This window comes from Fusarium musae, chromosome 9, assembly GCF_019915245.1.
Source record: "Fusarium musae strain F31 chromosome 9, whole genome shotgun sequence".
Lineage (NCBI taxonomy): Eukaryota > Fungi > Ascomycota > Sordariomycetes > Hypocreales > Nectriaceae > Fusarium > Fusarium musae.
This window is the reverse complement of record NC_058395.1, coordinates 1,398,503-1,424,404: the sequence shown is the minus strand read 5'-3', so window position 1 is coordinate 1,424,404 and position 25,902 is coordinate 1,398,503. Positions and strand designations below refer to the sequence as shown.

Here is a 25,902-nt window from a genome sequence, read left to right as displayed (position 1 = left end):
TTCTATTATATACCCATTTTAAGCGCTAAAATAATTGACCTTATCCTCCATACTTGAGTAATAATCTGAGTGTAAAGATGTATACTGTAGTTGGATTCCGAAAACACGTCTGGTTCGGAGTGCGTTAAGAAAGAAGTCGCAAGGCAAATAAACCTCCAGAGGAGAAAAAAAAAGACACGATATTGCCGCCCTGATCGGGTATCTATTCTTTTACGATCTTCGGCGAAGTCGCTTGTCAGGTCCATAGTCACAAAGCTTCTTGACGAGCTGAATCCACTCATTCTTAGACATCTGTCCTGGTCTATCACCCAGGCGGTGGTTGAAGAGCTTGATCAACTCGTTAACCGTGATACCTTCGGCGGGGATCTTGTCGAGAATTTCAGATGGTTCGACAGCTGAAGTTACAGGTGAGCCAGGAAAAGCAGCTGCAATACAATATTAGTTATAACTCTTGTCTGGAAATCAGTCAAAGAAAGACTTACCACCCTGAGTTGGGTTGGGGCTGCCAGCTCTGGATGCCGAAGGAGTGCCCCGAGCACTGCTACTAACCAACTTCAACTTCTTCCTCTTGGGTGCAGCTCCATCTGACATCTCGCCAGCAGTTGCCTCTCCATCACTACCAGATCCAGCAGCCGTCGGTCGACGAGCGGCTCCGCCCTGAACAAGAGGAGTGCCAGACCTGCTTCCCGTGGCAGATGGGACGTTCTTCTTAAGCTTTTTGCGGGAAGATTCGTTTCCGCTCGACTCGGAGAGTGCTGGCGAGCCGGCTCGCTTGAGCGACTTGCTCTTCTTAGAGCCTTCAGGCTTCTTCCCAGAGGGAGTATTGGTGCCCTTGGATCCGGAACCGCTCTGATTCTTGTCGTCCTTATTGACGTCCTTCTTCTCATCGTCTTTCTTGTCTTCCTCTTCTTCCTCGTCGGACGAGTTGTCATCAGACTGGAAATGTCGGTTAGCATTGTTTTGACCCAAGCTGATAAAAAGGACATTACCGAGCTGCTCCATGGATTCTCTTCCGAGTCGTCGCTTTCGTAGATATCCTCTCGATCTCTTTTGATCAATGCCTTCTTGGTAGCTTTACCGAGCTTCTGTCGTAGGATCTCTTCTCGGAGTTGTTCATCTAGTTCCTTGTCCACTTCTTGCTCGTCACCTTCTCCAAATAAGTTGGCACCGAGTTGTTCCCGACGAATACGGTCCTTGGAGTCCTTTGTGTCTTCATCGTCATTCCTTTCAAACATTGGGGCCTCATCATCATCTTGAAATTCATCGCCCGACATATCAATCTCATCATGCTCCAGTTTCTCTGACCTCGAGGCAGCCTTGAACGTGGCACTTTCAGTCTTGACCATCGGGCCGCTTCCGTAGAACATTTTTCTTGTGGCCTCCAGGTCCTTACGCCCAGCTTTCTTCTCTTCATCCCTCATGACCCAACGGCCCACATCCACCTTCTTACTCATGAAGGCCTCCACCTCATCAATGTCGTAAGTCTGGAAGGGCGGCTTAGACGTGAATTTGTACCACTTCTCCAGTGGGATCATGCGGAAAACAGACACATCAATCATGAAAGCCACGTTAGATCCAGAAAGTGTATCCACAAAGTTACCAACCCAAACATTTTTGCCCTCTGCATCTTCAAGGTGCCATGGAAGAGCTTCCTCGTATCGCAGGTCGGATGCCTTCTTAGCAGTTTCAGTCTTGGGGGCCCGGTTAAACGTTGTTTTCTCCTCTTTTTGCTTCTTCGGTCGCTTGGGATTCGGATCTTTGGCCACGGGCGCAATCTTGGCCTGGTCAATGGCGCGCTGGGCCTCCCGTTCAGCTTTCCTCTGCGCCTGTCTTTCCACCTCATCCTCGTCGGTCTGAGGCGCTTCAGGTGCTTCGGCCTTGACAGCCCTTCCCGGAGGGGGTTGGCGAGCATCTCGTCGGTGCAATGTTACGGGTCGTGCGAAGTCGTCCTGGTCGGTTGGATCGATGGATTTTCCTCCTGCCTTAGATTGAGTAAACTTCATCATGTGGTATCGAATACCATCGAGAAGATCCTTCTTCGTTGTCATAATTGGGATGTCAGTGCACCCAGGTGGCGGTGGCTCTGACCAGCCACCATTTTGACGTCGAATCTCTTCAATGTTTGGCTTTGTTCCATTTGGCCTACCCGAAATAGGTTGCGCTGTCGGCCTGGGTGGTAGTCTTCGAGAAACAAGGGGATTTGCCTTGGGATTCTTACGCAATGGCCGAAGGGGGTTTGGCTTCTGTTTCTTCGGGGCACCATTTGAATACCCAGGCGCATTAGCGGACGGATTGCCTGGGGGAGGCGGCGCGCTCATGTTGATGAAGAGGTCGCGCAATCGTGAAAGAAATCCCGGAAATGCTCTGACAACAACAGGTCACAGCCTGTAGCCTAGCTCTGCGCAAAGCGCGAGGCAGACTGAATCAACGCGCGTATCTAAAGAAGTTCGTTATTTAAAGTGATGGGAGGTTGATGCTGTTTGTTTTATCAATACAGGAAAAGACTGGTTTTGCCAGGCGAGGACGCAAAGGAGCTTTTATGCCTGGACAAAGATGATACTGGATGCAGGGACAAAGGTCCTGAGTAAGATAACTAGTGCGCCTACCTTACCTTACTTATGACGATGACAAAGGCTCTGAAGTAAGGTTGAAGCCACATGTGGCTGTGCACTCCCCAATTTGCCTTCCAGCTGCCAGTGTTCCCAAGCCTTACAACCTTTATTAAAGCACTGGCATTAGACCACAGGTTGTGTCTATTTGAGTTTTACCCAAACAAAGTATCCGATGGAAAATATTGCTAAATGAATACCCTGGTCCTGAAGCGAAAAGGTTATATGCAGAGTTTTCCTATAAGTCTACTGTTTCTTGATCGAGTGAGAATAGCGCATGGTTCAAGGATAAAGAGAATAGGTACAATTAGGCCCTACTTTTATCTGCCACAGGAGTTTTATTCGATACACTGTGTCGACAGGCGAATACTATCATTTCTAATAACTTACAGGGCTATCAGAGGTATGGAGATGTCAATCTTGGTATGACAGATAGGTATAGCAGCTTATGGTTTTACACACGAACTTAGTGGTTTGCACAGTAAGTAATACTGAACACGACACTGTATTTGGCAAACAGTAAACTCTCACCAGCTCCAACCACGCCCAGCACATTTCAACGTCACACCTGTACGACTTGATTGCCGCAGTCACGGACCCCAAACGAACAATAATGCACCCAATCCATTGGTCTCTCTAGTCTCCCATTTCTTCCGTTCTTTGTTCATCTTTTCACTCCATGTTGGTAGGACGAGGCCAAAACCTCTACACTTTCTTTGCCTTCACTGCCAGGACCCCTCCCTTCACCAGTTGAAAGAAAGCGCAGAACCGAATTGAGGTTGTTGCATGCATCAAGTCCACCGCGCTAGGTTTTGTGCGTCTTATCACTCAAGAAAGTGTTCTTTACAGAAGCGAACGTTGGAATAGTGTTCGCTGAGCGGAATGCAACTATTCACACCCTGGTCGACATTCTTACAACAGAGCGTCCTATCTCAAGGAGCCTAGCGGCAAGGCCAATTCCATTACTCTATCGCATATTGTTCTTCTCGAGTCACAGATGGTTGCTCATCGGCGTGAGCCTCAAGTGGAGGCCCCTGGTGACTCCCAAGCAGGTCTTGAAAACCACTTGCGCAATCTGATCATCTCCAATGGCCCACCATTACACGATTCTGTGCCTAGGGCTTCTCTACAATCTGCTCCTACATCTCACAGCGACTCAGCCAACAGGAATACCGCTGTTGAAACGTCCGACACTGCCCCTCATCAGTCCAGACCCGGACGGAAGCGGCTAAACCAGGCACAAAGACGCCAAATGAGCTCTCAACTCTCGATATCTATCGATCCTCGGGCCCAGCAACCTCCCCCAGATAGAGCTTACCAAAGTCCGACATCTCAATACTCTCACCCCTCTCAGCCTTATCAACGCCATACGCATACTGACTCTCAGCCATGGGGAGCCCCCAGCGGAAATCGTCAAAGTGGCTCGTTTTCCCATCGCCACTGGAATAGCCCTCAGCAGTCTAGGTATCGAGGCTATGATAATCCTCCTCCCCCCTCCCGTGGCCGCCCTAACTCTATGCCTCCCCAATCGAATTGGGGTTCTGGTTACTTGTACAACGCCAGACGCGCAGTTCAGTTTCATCCCGAGGAAATTGCAGCTCAGGATGCCCTGCTTGACCAGCTTTGTTTTCAAGTTATTTCCAATTCTGAAATCGAAAGATCGGAAATAGCAGAAAAGGAGGAATTCCGTTGCAGGATTGAAACCATTAGTCGAGAGGTCATTGCCAGCTATGAGAAAGAGGCAAGGCCAGAAACAGACTTTCAACCCCTCACAGTTCAGCTGAAATGCTTTGGGAGTTTGTCTTCAGGCTTCGCAACCAAGGCTTCAGACATGGATCTTGGTCTTCTTTCACCAATGTCTGCATCCCAGCCTGATGCTCCCGGATCTCCTATACCGCGTCTCCTAGAGAAGGCTTTCTTGGAAGCTGGCCTAGGAGCGAGGCTTCTGACCCGAACTAGAGTCCCCATCATCAAGCTTTGCCAGTCTCCACCGGAAAAGCTTCGACAAGGACTTCTCGAGGAGAGATTTCGATGGGAGAATGGCCTTGATGAAGCCCATGAAGCTCAGGAAGATGATGAAAACGATCCACAAGCAGCAAACAGTGAGCATGGCAATCAACAAGACCACATTGCAGGGATTCAAAGCAGTTCCACAACCGTCGTTGAGCCCGTATCACTGGATCGCATCCAAGACGGCACGAAAGCAATTGAACTTAAGCAAAGCCTCAAAAGCTCTCTCTCCTCGTACTATGGCTTAGCCAAGCGGGTTCTTCGTAGAGCCGGTGGCCGTGATGCTACCATCTCTAATTATCGCGTACTCTCCAATGAAGATTGGGTTATATTGAACAGGGTGAGCGAGGCCTTCATCAGCGGTCTTGCGGATACTCGTCTTCGTGATCGCCTGTCCAAGTACCCGTCTCTCTCCTTTGTGCAAGATGCAGAGAGTCCCGCCAAACGATCTTTACTTGGGGTATACACCCAGGTCGAAGGCGAACATATTCGGCTGCGCTGGGAGGAGAGTGGTGTCGAAGAGCGTAACCCCGCTTCTCAATCGTTGACTGGGCAGGCCTTAAAGGTATGGGAGGACGCTCAATACAGAGAGAACTTTGGTACCGATCCCATCTTTTTCACTAAAGAACTTCAATTGGCCCTTGACAAGCTTAAAAGGGCCCCTTCCGTGCAATTCGTGGTTTTGGAACAGGGTCAACATGAGGCGCCTGCGTCATACTATACGAGAGCACTCTACATTTTTAACGGACTGAAGCCAGCTAATGAACAAGCCATCGCAAAGTGGACGAGTATGCTTGTTACACAATATGTCAGCGGTATACATCAGGAGGAGGTTCGAAAAATGTTACAGACTTGCATAACCACATGTTCTGAGTTCCTGTCGCTCAGAGGAGTCGGGCTCTTACATAAATGCATACATTTAGCATGGGAATTCGAACGAGCGTTAGATAAGGATTCGTACGATGGGTCTGTCGTGCAGGATGTTAAAGACTATATCGCCCTACTGCGGTCACCCTTACAACAAAATGACCCCCTGAGGCTTGGCGACGATTTTTTCATTCCCCTCACACCAACAACGGTAGACCTTGTGGCGAGGATCAGACACCTTCCAGACCCTCACAAGATGGCTCCGAACCAGCCACGTGATCGATACAGAGACCATTTAGAGTTTCCCAAGACAGGCGCAGGTGTGCAATGTGACATCAACTTCTCTGCCCATTTGGCTCTTCATAATACAGCCCTCCTACGATGTTACTCTCACACCGACCCGCGCGTCCGACCCATGGTCTTATTCGTTAAGCATTGGGCGAAAACCCGTGGGATCAACTCGGGATATCGTGGGACCCTTAGCAGCTATGGCTACGTTCTAATGGTCCTTCACTATCTAGTCAACGTCGCTGAGCCCTTTGTCAGTCCAAACCTCCAGCAGCTCGCTCCTCCTCCACCCCCGGGGCTCTCGCCTGTCGAATTCGAGAATATGGTTATGTGCCGTGGCCATAACGTTCAGTTTTGGCGTAACGAAGAAGAAATCCTGGAGCTGGCACGTGCAAACCAGCTAAATGGTAACAAAGATACCATTGGCCACCTCCTGCGTGGCTTCTTCGAGTATTATGCCCATAGCAGTATACTCAGCACTTCCACGGGCAGAGGATTTGACTGGGGAAGAGATGTGCTCAGTTTGCGGACGCCAGGTGGTTTGCAGACAAAGCAAGACAAGGGTTGGACTGGCGCCAAAACAGTCATCGAGGCTCAAAATGTCGGGCCTCATCCGCCGCCTCAGCCCGACCAAGCGTCTTCTACGGCAGTACATCCTAAAGAGAATGATGTCAAGGATACAGGAGCACAGTCCAAGCAAGGCACGCAAGGCAGCGTCACAGGTAGGAATGGAGAATTCAAGGAAGTCCGTCACCGCTATCTCTTTGCTATCGAGGACCCCTTCGAGCTGGATCACAACGTTGCTCGAACTGTCACGCATAACGGCATTGTGTCAATCCGCGATGAGTTCCGTCGGGCGTGGAAGATTATCAAGTCGGCTGGCAATGGTAGCCCTCAGGAAAGCTTACTCCGGGATGTGACTGATGTAGAGGAAGAAGGCAGTCCTTTATCTCGCCTTCTGGATGAGATTCATGGAGCGGGTCGATCCCGGAACACTTGATTGTATAATAATGATGTCGAGACGATATACGAAGTTACGGACGTGTCAGGGTTAGGATCGGTGCTGGCGCAACGAGACGTAATCGTGTGGCTCAATCTTTGAGTCTTTGATAATGGCTAGGCTTAGTGGAACTTATCGTCGGTTCGATAATCACCATGTAACAAATTACATAAGAGGAATGAGCTTGTTTTGATCTTGGTATCAGCATGCATTGTGATTTGTGATGCTCAACTTCATTGAGACAGCACGTCAAAGAAGTTTCTAGACGAAGACTTGACAGAGTTGTTCTGCCTTTTGGGGGCATCATCTTTACCCACACTCCGTTTTTTCTTGTCTTTGGCACTTCTTTTTGGCACTGGGTCGATACTTGCATTTGGTAATGGCACAAGCCCAGAAATTGTCTTGTAAATCTGGCCCTCATTGCTTCTCTGCAGAAACACAAGAGTTCTCTCCACATCAGGAAACTCCGCCAGGTGTGGTAATGACAACAGTATGTCGTTTAGTTCTGGTAGGATTCTTTGAAGCTGTCCAAGTGAGATGACTTGCTTCAAGAGTCGAAACGAGTAAAAAGCGGCTTGAAGATGAGCAACAAAGTGAAGAGTATCCCAAGTAATTTTCCTTAGATTTGGGGCTTGTAAACTCTCTTCCAAGATCTGCAGTGAATGTGAACGCTTGCCAACTTCATGACTATATCGTATATCAAGAGTCAGGCACAGGATGTACCAAGCCTGAGTGATGTCGACTTGTGATCCTCCTCTGATCATGGTCATTAGTCTGGCCAACTCTTGAGACCAAGCTTTCGCTTCTTTGTGGGACAGCAAAGGGACCTGTCGCCCTTTTTGCGCCAGAGTGTTGACTCTCCGGTACTCCTGAACAGTTGTTAAAACACCGGGAATGATCCATCTAGCTACTGTGTAAGCCAACTGCCGAATCGGCGTGCTTTGTTCCCAGGCACTTCCCCGCGAGGGACTCTCTAGCAGAATGGGAAGAAACATCTTGGGGTCGCTCGTAGTGGGCATGTGGCCACTCAGGGGTCCCAGTTGCAGTATCATCTCCGATATTCTGGGGTCTAGTGAGCCGATTTCTATTACTTTTCCGGATGTTGAGGTGGGAATTGGTGCAACTGCATGGTCCAGATACTCGTGACAGAACTCAGTGTAACCCTTTTGGTCGGTGATTGGTTGTGCGCACTCCTGCAAGAGTTGTGGAAGTGTCGAATGGGCAGACCGTTTTCGTTCGTAAGCAAATCGGCACATCTCAGCAGAAGACGCAAGCTTCAGTTTCTCACAGATGTGGGAAGGACTAAAGCTTGCGCATGCGAGATTGGACTGATCATCAAGATAAATGTCGCGAAGAAAGACGACACTTCCCTTGCCAAGATCATGGACTAAAAGATCCGAGTCGGAGGTGAGAACCGTCCCGCCCGATTGCGACAGATGCTGTGCGCAGTATGCATCTGCCTCACCCGGAACAAGAATTACTATCTTGGTGTAACGCGGAGAAGACCTCAAGGCATCAATGATAGCAGGAACATGAAAACTGGGTGGCAATGCCGATTTTCCTGGTGGCTTAACTGCAGAGAAGAGGACTGGAGCATCATCATTGGCGGCCGAGAAGTACGACGGGGAGAAACCATTGGTTTCAGATGAATGTGAGGCCTTCAATTGATTAAGACTTTTGATCATGCGCTCCATGCGAACGGGTTCTTTTCCTTTGGGGAGGTATCCGTCAAAATATATGGCGTCGCTGTCATGGTCAGTCTTATCCAAACAACAAAGGACACCGACCGCACTTACACATCTACACCACGCCGAGTGAGTTCATCCAACCATGCTACAGCGGTCTCGCCGAGAAGTTTGTATGACGGCTGAGGAACACCATGTCTGTTGCAGATGTACAGAATATGATAAGCTAATGCTGGCCCATCGATGACTACGTGTTCATCGTTAAGGCGGCCATGAACAACGTAGGGCTCTAGGGTAGATATGAGACGAGGAATCCCCATGTTGCGGGAGGGGTTTGAAGGTTAGTGAAGCTCTATCCCATTTCCATGCAGAAAGAAAAGCCCAATCTGTTATTACTCAAGAGAATAGATAGCTCTTTCCTGGCCCTCAATGTCGTTGTTACCTAGGAATCAATTGTAGAGGTTCCGGGGGCTGCTGCTTCATGGTAACAGGGACCGGCACCACCTCAGCTAACGTAGGTACCAAATCAAGCAAGAATTTCAAGACCTTGACTGAGAAATAACGAGGCTCTGACGGAGTTTCCGGGATGCCCCGCTCAGCCAATGGCTGCGGGACGGTGTACAGTATTTAACACTGTAGACATTCCGGCTTCGGCATGCTTGGTTTGGTGCCAGAATTGGCTTCTGACCCCACTATAAGAGAATCTACAGTAAGGGTCGGCTTTCCGACACACAGTGCAACGAGCCGGGGCAATGAAAAAAAAAGCTCCAAACTGAACGCGACTTTCCTTCAACCTCAATTTTTATTTCTTCCTCCATTGTCTTCAAAGCTTCACCCTTCCACGTCGGTCGATGGGCTGGTCAAGATGCGCAATACACTTATCTTCGCAGGCAATTCCTGCCCGGTCCTCACAGGCCAAATCTGCGAGAACCTGGGCATGCATCCTGCCAGTGCTGAGCTTACCCAGTTCTCTAATGTGAGCTTCCCTTGCCCTCGTGCTCGTAGCCATGGTTATGCAACATGACCGTTCTTTGCCCAACCATCACGATCACTCTCTTGCAGGCCCATGTTTGGCAGTCAAACAAGCTGCGTGCTTTGAGCTAACCAGTGCCCAAGGGTGAAACGAGCGTCAGAATTCTGACAAGCGTCCGAGAGAAGGACGTCTTCGTTGTCCAATCAGGCAGCCCCAGTATCAATGACTCTATCATGGAGCTTCTCATCATGATCTCGGCCTGCAAAGGCGGTTCTGCTAACAAAGTCACTGGTTCGTGGTTCTCGTCCCCTGCTTGAGACCTCAATCGGCTTACTTGTTACGTCCAGCCGTTCTTCCTTATTTCCCCTACAGCCGCCAGTCAAAGAAGAAGTCGCATAGAGGTGCGATTACTGCTCGCATGCTTGCCAACTTGTTGGGTGTCGCTGGCGTTAAGCACGTTATCACTGTTGACCTTCATGCCTCGCAGATGCAGGGCTTCTTCAAGTGTCCCGTTGACAACCTGCACGCAGAGCCTATCCTTGCGAAGTGGATCCGCCACAACGTGTCTAACTGGCGCGAAGCGGTCGTGGTCTCCAAGAACGCTGGAGGAACCAAGCGGGTGACATCGCTTGCGGATGCTCTCAAGCTCAATTTCGGCATTGTTACTACAGACAGGAGGCGTGTGAGTAACATGACAGCGAGCATGATCATGAGGCACTTCGATCATAATGTTGAGCGTCAACCCACGCCGTTGGAGTCCAACCGACCCATTCCCTACCGTGGACCCCCGGCTTCCGAGCGTGCTGTCGAGCCCGAGGCTACCCCTAAGAGGCAGACACCCCCCCCTCGCTCCTCGCGAATTGTGACGAACTCACAGGGCTCTCCTACACGGGTTAGCAGCTCTGCCCGTTCAGCGACTCCCAACGCTGCCGAGGCTGCAGACCCCAACACTACCCCCCCTGCTGGATCACCGGATGGCGAGGCCGATGGCGAGGCGGATTATGATGACCATAAAGCGTCTGAAGTTACACAGGGCCGTTTGGTCCAAGGTCGTATTGTCGAGGATGATTATCCGTCTCCTGATCGATCTGTCGTTGACGGCAGTGTGGAAGATGATCCCATGACCATGTCTCATGCTTCATCATTCTTCGTCCCTGAGCCTCAATCTCTCGGCGGATCTGGCGACGCTGCAGCGAGCTCAGACGAGGAGGACAACGCATTCGAGGATCCAGGCGCCGAACACCTTATCACTCTAGTTGGAAACGTCAAGAATCGAACCGTTTTCATCGTGGATGATATGATTGACAAGGCTGGCTCTTGGATTGCTGCAGCTGAGACGGTGGTCAAGAAGGGCGGAGCCAAGAAGGTTTACTGCATGGCCACTCATGGTGTTTTTGGTGGCGACAGTCTGGAGCAACTGCAAGCGTGCGAGTGCATCGACCAGATTGTTGTAACCAACAGCTTTCCAATCGATAAGGACAGGGCACGCAGCATCAGCAAGCTCGTGGTTCTTGACCTCTCGTTCCTACTGGCGGAGGCCATTCGACGTAACCACTATGGCGAGGCTCTTTCGCCTCTCTTCCAACATTATGGTGATTAGATAGGACTGCATCGCAATGCTTCCAATCTCACACAATCACCCATTGCTACGCAATCGCGCCTAGCCTGCCCTGGCAGCTAAGTGCTTACCGACACTACTATTTGTGTTTTGATGACTTCTATTTATTTTTAGCGAGGCGTCTGGGGAAAGGACATATTGGTACCCTATGCTGAACCAATGAATCTGAGGATGAAAATTCCGACAAAAAAGCAGAGTAGGTGATGAATTATGATATTTGTTCCTGGTCTTTTGGTTTAGGTTCGTGATGTGATATGATGTCATGTGATAGAGCCCTCGCCTGTCGAAGCTCAGTTATATGTAACCCAGCGGTGCTGTCACTTGTTGACAGCAGGGGCCTGATTCATCCCAGAATGGGTCCTTAACGGAACGTTGGTAGAATAATCTCTCGGCCTTAGAAGGCCTGCAACTTAGAACCAGTCAAGGATTCGTGTCTCTTCGGGGACAAATGAGTTGTGGGCAAGAGAAATTTCCGAACATTATTTAAGAGGATGCCCTTGATAGCAGTTTGTATTGAATATTGCTGTTCAAGTCACCAGATCCACCTTATCTATAGCTAAGAATCCTGTTTAATACAGTTCATACATAGTAATTGCAACCTCTGTTCGCTTGAAACTCTGTCTCGAGGACTGTTTATCATGTTCACTGTCGACTGTCTAAGTCTTTCGGTGCATAATACCAGCACCAGCCTGTGGCCCAGAAGATTAGCCATGGAAAGGTTTCGACTCGAGTTTTTGATTCAATATCTTACCTGATGACTGGGGAATACTAGCGTGTCAGCAACAACGACGTTCTCTCGACGAGTTGCGGTAAACACGATGATCTCAGCAATGTCGTCGGGGGTGAGAGGTTCGCATCCGCTGCTCGCAAATCAGTACCGTGTATTTGACCAGTCCAAGACAACCTACGCATAGACAGCATCGGCCTTTTCCTTGTCGCCATAGAATCGCACCACGGAGAACTCCTATTGAGCAGTGAGCATCTCATCATGTTGGCTCACACATAGGTAACGCTTACAGTTTCGACCTGGCCGGGATCAATCTCAATAACACGGACACGACTGGCAATGAGCTCCTTTCGCAAGCTGTCAGTGAAGCTGCGAACTGCGGCCTTTGTAGCGCAGTAAATGCCACCGCCAGGGTAAGGCTCTCGGCCAGCAATGGAGCCGACGTTAATGATATCACCGTGACCACCGTCTGGTCGGGCCAGGAAGATGGGAAGGATAGCCTGGGTCATGTTGATGAGCCCTGTGACGTTTGTTTGGAACATAACGTTAATGTCTTCCTCAGCAATTTCAGGGGCACGAGCAACACCCTTGACAAGGCCTCTATTGTGTTGTTAGCAACCTTTCACCGAAGTTGTACACATATAGACAGGAACTCACGCATTATTGACAAGCACGTCAATGTTCCTCCACTCCTCGGGCAAGTTGCCGACGATACCCTTAACCTCAGCAGGGCTGCTCACGTCGAGCTTGAACGGCAGGACCTTGACGCCATCGCCGACCTCCTTCTTGATTTCTTGAGCGAGTTCCTTGAGGGAATCAACACGGCGTGCGGTGAGGATGAGACGAAGATCATTCTTGGGGGCAGTCCGAGCGAACTCGAGAGCCGTGGAGCGGCCGATGCCGGAGGATGCACCAGTGACAAGAATTGTCTTGCCAGTGAGACGTTTGGCCGCAGCAGAAGCCATTGTACGACGAGTGAAGAGGGGACGAAAGAGGGGACGAAAGAGGGGAGTGAAGGAGTTTGAGTGTGAGGTTGAGGTTGACAAAGAGACGTTGAGGGTCTTGGATGCGGTAGTGAGCAGGCGACGGGTATTCATTTGTTGACTAAGTAAGATGGTGGGGAAGATGGAAATGAGGATGGTGTGATTGGACTTGATAGGAGAGGTTGAAGATTGGGAGGAGTCAGAGTTGAAATTATGGGAAGCGTTCAGTTCGGGTATTGGAGATAATGAATGATGTTATCTAGACTAACTTGGTCCATGTTGGTCACTAACGTGAAACCTATGAAGATATCTTAGTATCTACTATATGAAAAGGTACTTTCTGATCAGACAAAAAGAACAATCAAACAGATCAAAAGATCACGATGATGAACGTAAAATTTAAGGTCATTCCAAGACCCAATGCCTCCAACGTCCTAAACTACTAAGATATCATCTAAGGTAGCTACTAACCTTACCTATGTCATGTTGGAGGAGCGGCCTTTTCTTACCCCGCGATTCGACATGACATGTGCTCCAGTGGGGTCGGGTCGGGTGTTGGAGTTGAGGGGTCCCGAGCAGGGCACAAGTCTAGGTAAGGGTTGTCCCATCAGAAGCTATAAAAGTCGCTATATTTCTGGTCAAGGTGAAGAGAACGCCCTATAAGGAGCGTCGGGTTCCATATTTTGGGTTCTGTACTCTGTGTCGACCCCCAAAACTTGACGGGACATGAAGACCTCGGCTTCGAGCTCGAGTACCGCAGGGCTCTATCAGGATTGGATACCTTACCTTGCGCTCTCAAGCACACGACGAAGCAATTTAATAACTAGGTACTGTCCGAGTTCTTACCTGTAAGTTGACGGTTGAGATGAACTCATTTAGTTGGTTGCCATGGATCTAATGATATACTCACCCAGTATCTACCTACGTCCATACTAGGTACCTAGTTAACCTACACTGGCAGACTGGACCCCCACTACGGAGTACCTAGGGTACCGTATCATTGTCCCTGAGGTGGCGACAGACAGCTAGCACAACCTGTACTGTACCTCCCTAGATAGCTAGGTAGCCCACCAAAGCCACGGGACGGGCGATGGCAATGTAGGTATGCATTGCATTTACCACGCGCATCTCATCCTCCAAATGTGTTGTCATTCTTCAAAACTTTCTTTGAACATCCATCTTTTCGTCCTATGACGTGAACAAAAAAAAAAAAAACAGCCGTTTGAAGGATCCTGACTTTTTATCCCCCTCAGTATATCTTCTGCAATTCTTATCTGCCTGCATACACCGATTCAGCTTGCAAAACAACATCATGGGCGAGCTCGCCGACTACCTCATCAATAACGACCCCAGCTTCAGCAGGTAGCTCACCTTGTCCCGTATATCTCGATAACTGTTGTTTGTTTGTCTAACAAATCTCGAGGTCACGATTAGCAGCCAGATATTCGGATTTTCGATCACAGCGCACTTTGAATCCCGATGGCTACCAGGCAAACATTTCCGCCTGGCGTCAGGCCCTCTCAGATCTAGTCGCCAATGGCAAGATTTCCCACCGCGGATCCAGCCCCGATCACTTCGTCCTCAAACTCGACGACTCCTTACTGCGGTCACTGGAATACAAGGAATTTGGCCAGCCCCTGGCTCTCGGAACCGTAGTGCGCGAAGCCACTGCCGGCCGGGACTTTATCCCACTACAAGATTTCGAGAAGTCGCAACAGAGCATCTATCAGCGCAGCTGGGCAGGTCTACCATGGAGTGTCATGAGTTGGGCTTTGCGACAGCTGGGCGTGGCAGACCCTGCCAGGGGTGACGATAAGCTGCCCACAGGTCAATATGTCATTGCCAAGAATATGGAAGCTGCTGCGAAGGAGCTGGGCGATCTAATGAACGGAAAGGTCTCAAGATTCGATCGTGTTTTCAGCAGAGCACAATTCCAAAAAGCCTTTTCCGCAGCTCTCGTTAAAGGCCAACATCTGACGGAGTCGGACCTCGACGTTCTACTCAAGTTTTTATCGCGGGACAAGGAAGTCATCGAATATGATGGGAAAACGATCAGAATTAAGGGTTCTGGGGAGCAGAGCGGTATCACAAAGGAGGACGCTGCGATCGCATCTCTGAAGGAACTCACGGAAAGTCTGAAGCACCAAACCGACCTCCTTAACACACGCATCGATGAACTCTCTCAAACAGCCAAGGATGCCGTCACTAAAAAGAATCGCGTTGCAGCTCTTGCTGCGCTCAAATCCAAAAAGATTGCAGAGACTTCGTTAGCTACTCGCTACGCGACTTTGAACCAATTAGAAGAGGTTTCCGCCAAACTCGAGCAGGCTGCTGACAATGTGCAGCTTGTCAACGTCATGGAGGCTTCTTCTGGTGCGCTGGCAAGCCTCAATGCACAGGTCGGTAATGCAGAGCGCGTCGATGCAGTTATGGATCGCCTACGGGAGCAGAGTAGCGCGACCGACGAGGTGAGTGCTATTCTGGCCGAATCCACAGGCGAGCCCATCGACGAAACTGCGCTCGACGACGAGCTCGAGGCTATGGAGGCGCAAGAGCGCGAAAAGGAAGAAGAGAAGACGAGGAGCAAGGAGGCCGAGGAACAGAAAGCCCGCGACGAACGGGAGGCAGCCGAGGCGCAAAAGAAGCTCGACGAATTGCCTGACGTACCTGCTGGTGAGGAGATCCGACAGAAGGAGCAGACACCGACATCCGAGACTGGAATTGCAAATCTGGCGATATAGGAGACGCCAGGCGAACGGACTGGAAAGAGAACTAAGCTCAATGCAGGCAGGATGGGTCATACATGTACATGATAATATAGTAGGATATCCCTGGCGTTTTTGGACTTAAGATTGTACAATTGGGTTTTTGTTCATTAGAATCTATACACCAAAGGCACATTTGTTGTGCCATTATAATATCATTAGGTGGTATCTCGATGCATGCCCTTCTATATATACCATTCCAACCATCAGTACGCCGTTCTTCACCGAGTTACGAGTCGCGATCTTAGTTCTCAGGCTAGGGGTTGCCATGTATTCAGTCTTGTGAGAACCTGTCCCTGCCGGTGTCTGGGGGACATTTGCTCGAATCCCTGTTTCTTTCTCGGTGGCCCTTGGATTGAGAGTGCGATGATTCAGGAGATGGGCTATCGGAATGCGACGGTCGACCTGGGATTCCTTCAGCCGGTCTTGTTGGAAAAGCCGAGGGTCTTGACACAGGCCGCCAGTCTGCAGAATGGACTTGCATTCGATCGTGGTTCTCCTGTGTTGTTGTATTTCCGTCCATTTTCGACTCGTTAGCAGCCTGTTCGGCTTTCTTTTTGGCCTCAAGCCTAGTCCTCTTTGCATTTGCAATCAGGTCTTTGAAGGACGAGTCATGTTTAGCTGCCCATGCTGCACCGTCAAAGTCTTTGTCTTTGATGATTGCTGCATTCTGTATAGATCGCCCTGTTGTTGGAGCTCGTCCTCCTTGTGTCCGTTCCCAGACATCCAAATCATGTAACAGTTCGTGTCGTTTCCTTGGGCGTGCAGCGTCGCAGTTTGAATTCCATATTGTCATCCACTCTTTATGCCGGCGCTCTAGAAGAATTCGAGGGCCTTGATTTGAAATACCAAGATCAGACATCTTTTTTCGCAAAGCTTGGTCCTTGAACATGGAGTAATTTATTGCAGGGAGGCGGTCCGGAGCCTTGGTCTGAGGTCGTTGTTGGTTGAAGCTGGTACTTGAACTACTGCCAAGAGTTCTCAGTGGTCTTTGCACAGGTCCTGTACATGTCTCGAGGTGCTTGAAAACCTGCCATTCCTTCATTCGACTTTCGCAAACTGGGCACGCGACAAGGCCGTCCTCTGGCGATCGTTAGGATAGAAAAATGCTTTGACACCGCTGAACTCACCTGGCTCCGGTTGGAACTCCTCATCACCCTCTGAGACTTGGACAGTCTCGTCTTCTTCAGCAGGAACTGTATATGAGGGATGGGAGCGAGTGTTGCGCAGTCGCGTGGATGACCGTAGTCGCTTGCCATCTGGTGCATCCCCCGACTCATGATGATCTTGGACTGCCTTTCGTTTCGAGCTTGTCTTATCGGTATCTGCGTTTCGCGCTAGCTCTAGTGTTGCTGGTCTGGCATTGATGAATGCTTGCACAGCGTCTTCCATTGCCCAATTGCTCCGCAACTTGAGCTCTTGCTCTGATGCGCGACACACTGGGCATTTACCCTCATTGGACAAAGTCCTTCGGATACATAGTGAGCAAAAGGTATGGCAGCAACTTGTGATCATCGGGGTTTTATAGAAGTCCTTGCATATTTGACATCGTAAAGCGTTTTCGACCACGGCAATGGCAGTTAGTGGCGTCGTGAGCCAGTCTGTAGAGTCGGGGACATCATGGTTGGCCATGGGGGGCGCAGCAGTGCGAACAGGGGCTGAAACGAATGAGTAGGTAATATGATGCAGAGGGTGAAGACGGCTTCGGGGTCGAAATGGTCTTGATATCCTCAGTTGGACTTTGTAAATTTAGGACAAAGACCCCAGACCCAGAATAAAGTGGTCGCGCTGGAGACGCGATCGCTAGGATGACGCTGGCAGTGATTAAGGAACCCGATTCTAGAATAACGCCCTTGAAACGGTCAGATTGAGTTAGTGCTATGCATTTAGCCAGTTGGCGTCTGGCCTTTCCAAAGCACTCCACGTGATGTCGCGTCCCCCAACGCGTAAAGTTAGTACTTTTCTGTTTCTGTTCTGTTTCCTAGGAAGCTACCTTAGTACCTTGTAGGCATGGATCTTTATTAATGAGGGACGGTGGTTTTGTCAATTGGTCTCACCGCGCATAATCAACCATTTTTCGTGTTATTTTCCCTCAATCTTCACTCAAATATCAAGACTCCAAAAAAAAAAAAAAAAAAAAAAAAAAAAAAAAAAAAAAAAAAAAAAAAAAAAAAAAAACGAAAAGCAACATGGACGAACATAAAAAGTTTCTGGCAGATCGTCTGCTTAGTGAAGAACAACCGGTTTGTTTCAACCCTTTTGTCACGCTCACTTAGTACAGCTACTCACTGATGGAGTGTAGATCACGTATCGGGTCTTGAGTAGGGCTTTGGATGTACACGTCAACACTGCCAAAGAGTAAGCTCGAGAACCTCGATAGGCTCTGGAATAGGCTCTGGAATAGGCTCTAATATTTGTCAGGATGCTTTATGACTTTCATAGCTATCAAAATGCGCAAAAAGCCAACTCTGTCCACGCGACATACCTAATTTATGGCACCAAAACTCCAGAAAAAGATGAATCTGATGGCGATGTTGAGATGTCAGGCTCATCGCCCGAGGAACCCCTTTCAGATGAGGTTCCGACTTCCACACTGACTCTGGCTCGGGAAGAAGAGCTGAACGGTACGAACCCATTTAGAAGAACTCATGAGACGGGCTCGAATTGACTTGTCTCCTAGATATTCTAGCTGCCTATGAGCAGGTAGTTTCGATCCACGTTTACAGTCTTTCACCTCATCCCCAAAAAGACCTTTCTCTCCTGTCAGATGTGGCATCCCAACTCTCGGAGTATTCATCAAATGGGGACATCACTGCCGCATCTAAGAAGTATGGCGTTATTAGTAACCCGAACGCCCGAAGGAGAGAACGGACGGTCCGGCCTCTAGCCTCCACTTCAGCTCCCTCTCAGGCCGTCAGGAAAGAGCCTGCTGCATCAAAGCCAACATCCAAGACAACTGTCAAGCAAGAAACGTCAACGGTGAAGCCTGAGGCAAAGCAAATCAAGTCTGCGAAACAGGAGTCTTCAGCTCCATCGTCCAAGGAGGGAACACCTGCTCCAAGTGGCGGGAAGAAGCCAGCGCCATCTCTTAAACGAGGAGTATCTGGCGGTATCATGCAATCATTTGCAAAAGCGGCTGCACGACCACCTAAACCCAAGCCTGGCGCCAAGAAGGAAGAGGACACAACGATGGCTCTCTCTGATGACGGTGAGGCAGATGACTCTGATATCGTGGCAACCAAGTCAAAGTCCACTATAGATTCTACCGATATCAAGCGAAAGCGTCAGGAACGTGAGGATGCACTACGAAAAATGATGGAAGACGATGACGAGGAAGAGGAGAAGGAAGAGTCCGACAAGGAGTCCGAGCAGGCCGACGAAGAGATGGAAGAAGCACCAGAGCCTGAGCCAGAGCCCGAGGCCACAAAGGAAGAGAGCGAACCAGCAGAAGTGATCTCGGGCACTGGTGATGGACGCAGGAGGGGTAGAAGACGCGTGATGAAGAAGAAGCGAATCCTTGACGATCAAGGATATATGGGTAAGTCTGCCTTACAATCTTACCAGGCTATGATGCTAATTGCCAAAAGTTACCATCCAAGAACCTGGCTGGGAATCCTTTTCTGAGGATGAAGCTCCCCCAGTGACCAAAAAGGCAGCCCCTGCTCCTACACCTACACCATCATCATCTACAGGCTCCAAATCAAAGAAACCGGCGCCCAAGGGACAGGGCAACATCATGTCATTCTTTTCGAAGAAGTAGAATGCACTAGAAGGACCATCAAAAAGAATTAGTGAGGGCAACGACTGCAGAAAACATACTGTATTATTTGTTGGCATCTATAATATCACTATTCGTCGTTGTGCTAGCAAGCGCCTTGTATTTCTCAGGATCGGCCTTTATCCTCCGAAGCGCCTTTGATAACCTTTCAACACCTTCTACCAAGTCCTCCTCGGGGACGTATGCGAACGTCAGCCGCACGGCGTTGTCCAAATAAACAGAGGCCTCATCGCCAGGCACTTGAAACATAGTTCCATTTCCCACAACTAAATTCTCCTCGGCCATCGTGACTTCTGAAACAAGCTTGGCTGAGAGACCCTCTTCCAAGGTGAGCCACACAAAGTAACCGCCATAAACACTGCCGTTGACAAGGCCAGCGTCTCGGATGCCAACATTGAGAGGCTCGAGGTGCTTATGTATAGCTTGCATCATAATCCGATGTCGATGTTGAAGTTGGGGCCTGAGGGTAGAGGCAAGTCGCTCCTGAAGAGCCCCTGACTGAACCAGATCGGCCATGATAGATGCAGAAAACTGACTCGGCGAACCACCAGACTTTGTTGCACCGGTCTGTGCCAATCCAAATGCAAAAGCAGGAGATCCTTCGAGCCACCCAGTTCTCATCCCAGGGCCAGTGAGTTTACTGAAAGATCCATTACTGACAGCGTGCCCAAAACTATGGGGATCGTTGTCGGCACGACCCATTGCCATGTCAATGTCACAAAGGCGCGGGAGTAGCATTTCTGGATGCTCGTTAGGGCTCAGACTGCTCGAAATTGTGCTTGGGTCGCTGTCGATGCGCCACTGGAGAAAGTCGTATACGTCGTCGCAAATGATGAGGGCATCATACTTGCGCGCAAGTTGAACCAGAGCCTCTCGACGACGGAGAGACATTGTCTTGCCCGAGGGATTCGAACAAGTGGGAACCGCGTAGATGACATGTCGATAATGCTTACGGTACTTTCCAGCATCACTCACAGGCGCCTAAGTGGCGTCAGTTGACGGACTACCTATAGCATTCGCGAGTGTCATACCTTGGCTTCTGGGGCGTGCTTCTCAAACTCAGCTAGTTTGGCCTCCAACGCTTCAATATCAACACCCTCCTCATCTTCTGGCGTCGCCCTCAAGCGTCCCTCAAAGCCATTGTCGCGGAAGATCTGGAAGACGAGGTGGTATGAGGGTGAAATGCACCAAACAGCCTGCGTTACGTTGGGATCTGTGAAGCTCTGGAGGATGCAAGCGACATTCTGACTTGCACCGCCAGAGATGCAGATACGATTCGGATCTCGTTCAACACGATAGTGCTCCGACAGCCAAGTCGCCAATGCCTCCCGTAGCGGTTGATATCCAGAATCTGGACCGTATTGCAGCGCAGGAACATAGATAGCTAGATCTGAAAGATTGCGCTGAGCAGCAGCTGAGAGAAGGTCAACGGGTAGAAGACCTGGGTTTGGCCAGCCGCGAATCAGATTAATCTGATGGTTCCCCGACTGAGGATTTGAGGGAAATTCAGAAGCGTGGGTTGGTTTCGTTTTCATCTTGGCTGCGTGGATGTATGATGGTGATGACAGTGATGATGGTTTTGAGGGGCAATGGCTATTATGGCGACATAGAGGGGAAGCTGCAGCGTTACCAGACAGCAAAGAAGAACTACAACGCAAGGTCCAGTGATATTGGTGTCGCCGTCCTTTATATATGGCGTAATTTCTATAGAGGCCAAAGTCAACAGCGAGCCCAATTGAGCGATGTCGGACCGGTTGAAGGATATTCATGGAGATGAAGACGAGGGTCAATGGTTCAGACGGCTAACTTGCCTAGAATGGTGAGGGTTAGAGGCGGATAACTATGGACCTTTCTATTACAGTGGTCACAGGCTCACAGCCATGGATGGAGTTCGTTAGCTCAAAATGTGGCCCAGGGTAACGAGACAGGACCTGACCTGATAAAATTATGCGCTAAAAGTCTCTAGATACCCCCCCCTGTAGTAACTTAATCTATTTAATAGGAATAACTTTATTTATATATATTTATTCTAAAATAAATAAAGTAAATGTAAAAAGTATATTATTTTAAAGCTTTAATTTTCTTATTTAATATTTTATATACTTATCTCTAGATATAAATATTATAATAGTTAAGGTAAGCAGCCTAGGGTAAGAGGTCTAGCCTTATTAATAAGAATAGAAGACTATCTATCTTAATAGATATAAAAAGATAGGACCTTAAAGGGGATTTTAGCTTCTTTATACTTTTTTAGACTTAATTTTATATATTTTATCTTTATATTTAATACTATTAAACTAATTACTTAATTCTCTATTTAATAATAAAGACTTTATCTTAATTAAACCTTTATAGCTAGTTATATAAAGCTTATAATTAAAGATCTATTAAAAATTATTATTTTTTATAGTTTTTTCTTTTATTATTATTCTTTACTTTTAAAGTACTTTATATATAAAATAGATAAAATTTTATTTATTTTTAATAAAATTTATTAAAGTTTTAGCTATATTTATAATTAAAAGTTAGTCTAATTTTATCTGGTAGGTTATCTGTTAGCGGGGTCGCGTCTAGAGACTTTTAGACACTAATTTTATAAGTGGTTACTTGCAAGCTTGTGCTTAAGTGGGAGATCATGACGTTTGTATGTATTAACAAGCCCAGTACAGGAACCATCGAGCATTTATTATAGATTCATTTGTTGCCACAAACACCATATGATCCAGCATTCTCGTTAATCATATCTCATACGGGGCAGCGCCCTCGCCAAAGATCAAGTGTGGTTTTCTCTTCGCCAAATCCAAGATTGTCGATGCAAATACACCATTTGCCCAAGCAAACCAACTTCTCGTGTATTGTGTAATGTGCTGAACATCAATGCTCTCGTGGACCAAGCCCAGCCTAGCAGAGTCGAGCACAAGTTCAATGCATTCCTTGATCTCTTTGTCGTCGTTAGAGGTTCGAGCCTGAATGAGAAGACTCATCGGCCACGCGTTTCGTAGTCCAATATGCGGTCCTGTAAAGCGTCAGTGGGCAGTACAACCATGCATGTGCGAGAAGTCCTACCTCCAATGCCCTTGAATGCATTCCCTTCAAGATAGTAAGGATTTCCACTCTTTTCCAACAACATGTTCCTTGTGTTCTGGTAGATTGGATCATTGACCTCACAGAATCCCATCAGAGGAAGTGCCAGTAATGAAGGATAATTAGCGTCGTCCATCAGGATCGAAGAGCCATATCCATCTACTTCATATGCAAACACATCTCCATACTTCTTGTGCTTGACAACGCCATGCTCCATGATGCCTTCGCGGAGCTTTGCACTCCAAGTTTCTAATTTTTGAGCTAGTGCTGTTTTGCCCGCCTTCGTAAGAATCTTGGACGCTCGCTTCAGCTCGACAGACATTTGTGCATTGGCAGGGATGAAGAAACCGAGAATTGTTGCATCGTCGCTGGGTCTGAAGGCTGATCGAACCAGGCCTGTTCCCCAGTTGAGAGGATTGCCAACGCCCTTCAGGTTGAGTGTTTCAGTCCCAATGTCGGTGCGTCGCGAGAATGTGTACTCGTTGCGTTGAAACTCGCCAGTCTTGGGGTCGAAGGTCGACTTCGATTGCTCAGTAAGCACGTTCAGGAGGGTTTCAACAGCGCGGTACCATCTCTTGGTTAGAAACTCGGTCGAGCCTGTATGATCGTGGAAGTCGTTGCCAAGAGCGAGGAAATGTGCCAGAGAATCTAGCTCATACTTGCACTCGAATACTGCTTGCGGCTCATATGCTGGGTGTACGTTGTCTTCTTGCCCATTAGACGAGAGAGGTAAGTCGCTGATGGGTGGAGGTTGAAAGGCGTTACAGTATGGGGACTCGATCACATACTCGGCCTGAGTGTTGATGGCACCGAGTAATAATGTGTGAATGGCTGGATCCTTGTTCGCAAGCGGCTGGTAAGGGCGCAACTGGTTTGTTGAGTCGCGTAACCATTCCGCGATGATGTCACCCGTTATGATGAAGGACTGTGGTCCCTGCCAAGCTCCCTCATCATGGAAGCCCCCAAAGCTTCCCATGCGGAAGAACCCTGTGTCTTCTTTTCCTTTGGTATGGAACTTGACGGTTGTATCGGTCGTCGAAGGGAATGCGTTCTCGAAGAGCCGTGCTAGATCGGGGTCTTTCATTCGCGACGTCACATCTTCAATCACCTTTTCGATAGCGTCTGATTGAAATGTCCGGCATTTCGTGCTTGGTCTTTGATAGGGGAGCTCTCGAGGGCCAGTACTGAATGGCCGGCTAGGTGAAAGTGATGTCAGAAGGGTTCGGTATGTTGCGCAATGAGAAGAACGTACTGAGGATATGCTGCATATCGTGTATAGTCGGGACATATGCGATGGTAGTCGCCAAGAGGTCTCTGTTCATCGTCTGGACTGGCGCTGGCAAGGGTCGCGCTCAAGCCAAGCAAGCTTGATGCCAATATGCGAAGTGACATGGTGAGAGGCTAGGAGATATGTTGTTGAGTTAGGTAGGGAAATCTTAGGTTGGAAACATAGCAATTTCTTCGAGCTTAGGTCGGTGTCGATTGGGTGTCAAAGGTCAAAGCCAACATTGAATGAGAATGGAGGTTGTTAGAGTCGTGGTGTTACAGCTGTCGCATTATTATCCCCCCGATTACGTAGGGTGAGACAAGCTCAGCCAGAGCTCCAACTAACGTGGGGCTCATCAGCCAAACCGTAAGGTAGCGTGCGTGCATCATGGCTTATGCAGCCGATGGACATAATGATTTTGATGGAACAGGGGTATCATTTAAAGCTATCTATACATACATACATCGCTCGCTCGCTTTCTGCCTCATATCTATAATTACCAACCCCATGTTCGGCTTGAAGCTGTGAACACTGGGGGCTTCCATTGAATTTTGGTTGGATCCACTGTTCGTTTCCTCTTCAACTTGGTCTTCTCCCGTTGCTGGATCAACTTCTCAGGAATCACAATCTTGTGGTCGCTCTTGTGGTATACCTGCATTCTGAGAGCTTGCAAGGTATGCTCCACGTCCTGCGTTGTCATAGCCAGCGCTGTTGATATTGCCTCGATCGTGACCTTCTCTTCACGCTCATTGTATCCCATAAGCAGCTCCAGAATGTTCTCTGACCAGTACTGTCGGTAACTCAGCAAACCCAGATCTGACAATGGCTTTTCTGGAGAGCCGAGCTTTCCCTCAATGCGAGAAAGCTCATAAGAGAACTGAATCAGAAGTCGACCATAGCCTTTGCGCTGATATTGCGGCATAGTTAGAATGCAAGCAACATTGTATCCGTCCGCACTCTCTTTTTCCTTGGAGAAATATCCCACTAAATGGCATCCCTTTTCGGTTCGCACAGTCATAACATAGAATAGGAAGGGATCCACATCATAGTACAGTGTCTTGTGGTCAAGAAACATCTTGGACAGCAAGCAGAGGTTACGGCACCACGTTCGTTGTCGTCGACCATCGATTTCAAAGAATGATATATCCTCGTTCCGGTAAAGCTCGTTTCCAGGTGGATGTTGTAGTGTGCACTTTCGTCGATGCCGCGTAAAGGCCTTCTCATCTCCATAATAACTCAGACAGAATTCGCAAATGAAAATCACATCCTCCTGACTGAAGATTTCGGGATAAGGTGAAAAGTACCAGGGGTAAAGGTCGAAACGCCCAAATTGTACCTTGGAGATATTTCGAATTCGAGATACTTCGGTCGGGTTCTGTGTCATCGAGCCAGATGTGCGGAGCTTCTCGATCTCAACTTCACGGCTGAATTCTGCTGGTTCCCTTTTGACTTCAGCTTCCTTCTCATCTACATCCATATCGTCGCCTCCAGCAGGTGTTGCACCATCAACACTGACGCGAGCTTGGCTTTCTCCGTCGGGCCCAATCGAGGCAGATTTCTGACGATTTTGGGATTCTACGAAGTCGAGAGGGACGTCAGCTTTGAATTCGAGGCACAGAAACTGAAATACCTACCAGTCCATGGATGTGGAGTATTTGCCTCTGAAGCAACTGATTGCTCCCGCTTCCCTGGCCTCTTTTGTGACTTCTTAGAAGGCTGTGTCTTCTTGGATTGTGCAGCTGGCGCTTTTTTCGTTTTGGGGTCTTTGGGCTTGTCCTTTTCTGGGTTTGGCCATTCGACCTCTCGAGTAAAGTCGAGCCTAATCACAGGGACCCATTCATCTAGTCGTTTATTGAAGTTATCGAAGTTGCAATAAAATTGCTTGCCGCTTTTTGTCGTCTTGATGCTAAGAATTTCGGCGCGTCGTGGTTGTCCTTCTTTTTCGACCCAGGCAATACAGCCTGTTGTTATCGTCTCTGGGGTCGCAAGGCTTTTTAGTCGAGGCTCACCTGAGCCCACGGTGGGCTCGCCGCTAGGTGTGCCGCCGGCCATGATGGAAATAGGATGGTTGGGTGATATTTGATGATTGTCGCGTTAATGGACTCGTGTCGCAAGATAGAAAATGGAAGGAAATAATCTTGGAGGGGCATGGCAGAAAATAGAATGGAGTTCTTATCGGTAAGGCGGTGAGAGCGATGGTTGCCTATCTATCCTTTCTTAAATGCATAAACTCTGTTAGACTCATCAC

The 25,902-nt window shown here is 48.7% G+C and overlaps 11 protein-coding genes across 11 annotated transcripts; 4 read left to right on the top strand and 7 right to left on the bottom strand.

Moving 5' to 3' along the window:
- Window positions 1–210: 210 nt before the first annotated feature.
- J7337_011731 (uncharacterized protein) lies at window positions 211–2,318 on the bottom strand (the record flags this gene model as incomplete). Its single annotated transcript, XM_044829267.1, has 3 exons — window positions 211–425; window positions 483–936; window positions 990–2,318. 3 exons carry the CDS (start codon window positions 2,316–2,318, stop codon window positions 211–213), a joined length of 1,998 nt encoding a protein of 665 aa, XP_044675942.1.
- Window positions 2,319–4,125: 1,807 nt separating this feature from the next.
- J7337_011730 (uncharacterized protein) lies at window positions 4,126–6,774 on the top strand (the record flags this gene model as incomplete). The annotated part of the gene is made up of 1 exon (XM_044829266.1): window positions 4,126–6,774. One exon carries the CDS (start codon window positions 4,126–4,128, stop codon window positions 6,772–6,774), a length of 2,649 nt encoding a protein of 882 aa, XP_044675941.1.
- A 233-nt stretch (window positions 6,775–7,007) lies between these two features.
- J7337_011729 (uncharacterized protein) lies at window positions 7,008–8,779 on the bottom strand (the record flags this gene model as incomplete). The annotated part of the gene is made up of 2 exons (XM_044829265.1): window positions 7,008–8,520; window positions 8,571–8,779. 2 exons carry the CDS (start codon window positions 8,777–8,779, stop codon window positions 7,008–7,010), a joined length of 1,722 nt encoding a protein of 573 aa, XP_044675940.1.
- Window positions 8,780–9,324: 545 nt separating this feature from the next.
- On the top strand, window positions 9,325–11,032 carry J7337_011728 (uncharacterized protein; the record flags this gene model as incomplete). The annotated part of the gene is made up of 3 exons (XM_044829264.1): window positions 9,325–9,435; window positions 9,576–9,723; window positions 9,780–11,032. 3 exons carry the CDS (start codon window positions 9,325–9,327, stop codon window positions 11,030–11,032), a joined length of 1,512 nt encoding a protein of 503 aa, XP_044675939.1.
- Window positions 11,033–11,706: 674 nt separating this feature from the next.
- J7337_011727 (uncharacterized protein) lies at window positions 11,707–12,742 on the bottom strand (the record flags this gene model as incomplete). The annotated part of the gene is made up of 5 exons (XM_044829263.1): window positions 11,707–11,739; window positions 11,802–11,910; window positions 11,959–12,014; window positions 12,068–12,377; window positions 12,435–12,742. 5 exons carry the CDS (start codon window positions 12,740–12,742, stop codon window positions 11,707–11,709), a joined length of 816 nt encoding a protein of 271 aa, XP_044675938.1.
- A 1,330-nt stretch (window positions 12,743–14,072) lies between these two features.
- On the top strand, window positions 14,073–15,501 carry J7337_011726 (uncharacterized protein; the record flags this gene model as incomplete). The annotated part of the gene is made up of 2 exons (XM_044829262.1): window positions 14,073–14,122; window positions 14,184–15,501. 2 exons carry the CDS (start codon window positions 14,073–14,075, stop codon window positions 15,499–15,501), a joined length of 1,368 nt encoding a protein of 455 aa, XP_044675937.1.
- Window positions 15,502–15,799: 298 nt separating this feature from the next.
- On the bottom strand, window positions 15,800–16,917 carry J7337_011725 (uncharacterized protein; the record flags this gene model as incomplete). The annotated part of the gene is made up of 2 exons (XM_044829261.1): window positions 15,800–16,608; window positions 16,656–16,917. The coding sequence occupies 2 exons, from the start codon at window positions 16,915–16,917 to the stop codon at window positions 15,800–15,802; spliced, it is 1,071 nt and encodes a 356-aa protein (XP_044675936.1).
- Window positions 16,918–17,947: 1,030 nt separating this feature from the next.
- Window positions 17,948–19,285, top strand: J7337_011724 (uncharacterized protein; the record flags this gene model as incomplete). Its single annotated transcript, XM_044829260.1, has 3 exons — window positions 17,948–18,149; window positions 18,206–19,063; window positions 19,113–19,285. 3 exons carry the CDS (start codon window positions 17,948–17,950, stop codon window positions 19,283–19,285), a joined length of 1,233 nt encoding a protein of 410 aa, XP_044675935.1.
- Window positions 19,286–19,348: 63 nt separating this feature from the next.
- On the bottom strand, window positions 19,349–20,838 carry J7337_011723 (uncharacterized protein; the record flags this gene model as incomplete). The annotated part of the gene is made up of 2 exons (XM_044829259.1): window positions 19,349–20,284; window positions 20,335–20,838. The coding sequence occupies 2 exons, from the start codon at window positions 20,836–20,838 to the stop codon at window positions 19,349–19,351; spliced, it is 1,440 nt and encodes a 479-aa protein (XP_044675934.1).
- A 1,203-nt stretch (window positions 20,839–22,041) lies between these two features.
- J7337_011722 (uncharacterized protein) lies at window positions 22,042–23,779 on the bottom strand (the record flags this gene model as incomplete). The annotated part of the gene is made up of 3 exons (XM_044829258.1): window positions 22,042–22,319; window positions 22,370–23,583; window positions 23,640–23,779. The coding sequence occupies 3 exons, from the start codon at window positions 23,777–23,779 to the stop codon at window positions 22,042–22,044; spliced, it is 1,632 nt and encodes a 543-aa protein (XP_044675933.1).
- Window positions 23,780–24,150: 371 nt separating this feature from the next.
- On the bottom strand, window positions 24,151–25,706 carry ESA1 (Histone acetyltransferase; the record flags this gene model as incomplete). Its single annotated transcript, XM_044829257.1, has 2 exons — window positions 24,151–25,229; window positions 25,289–25,706. The coding sequence occupies 2 exons, from the start codon at window positions 25,704–25,706 to the stop codon at window positions 24,151–24,153; spliced, it is 1,497 nt and encodes a 498-aa protein (XP_044675932.1).
- Window positions 25,707–25,902: the final 196 nt, after the last annotated feature.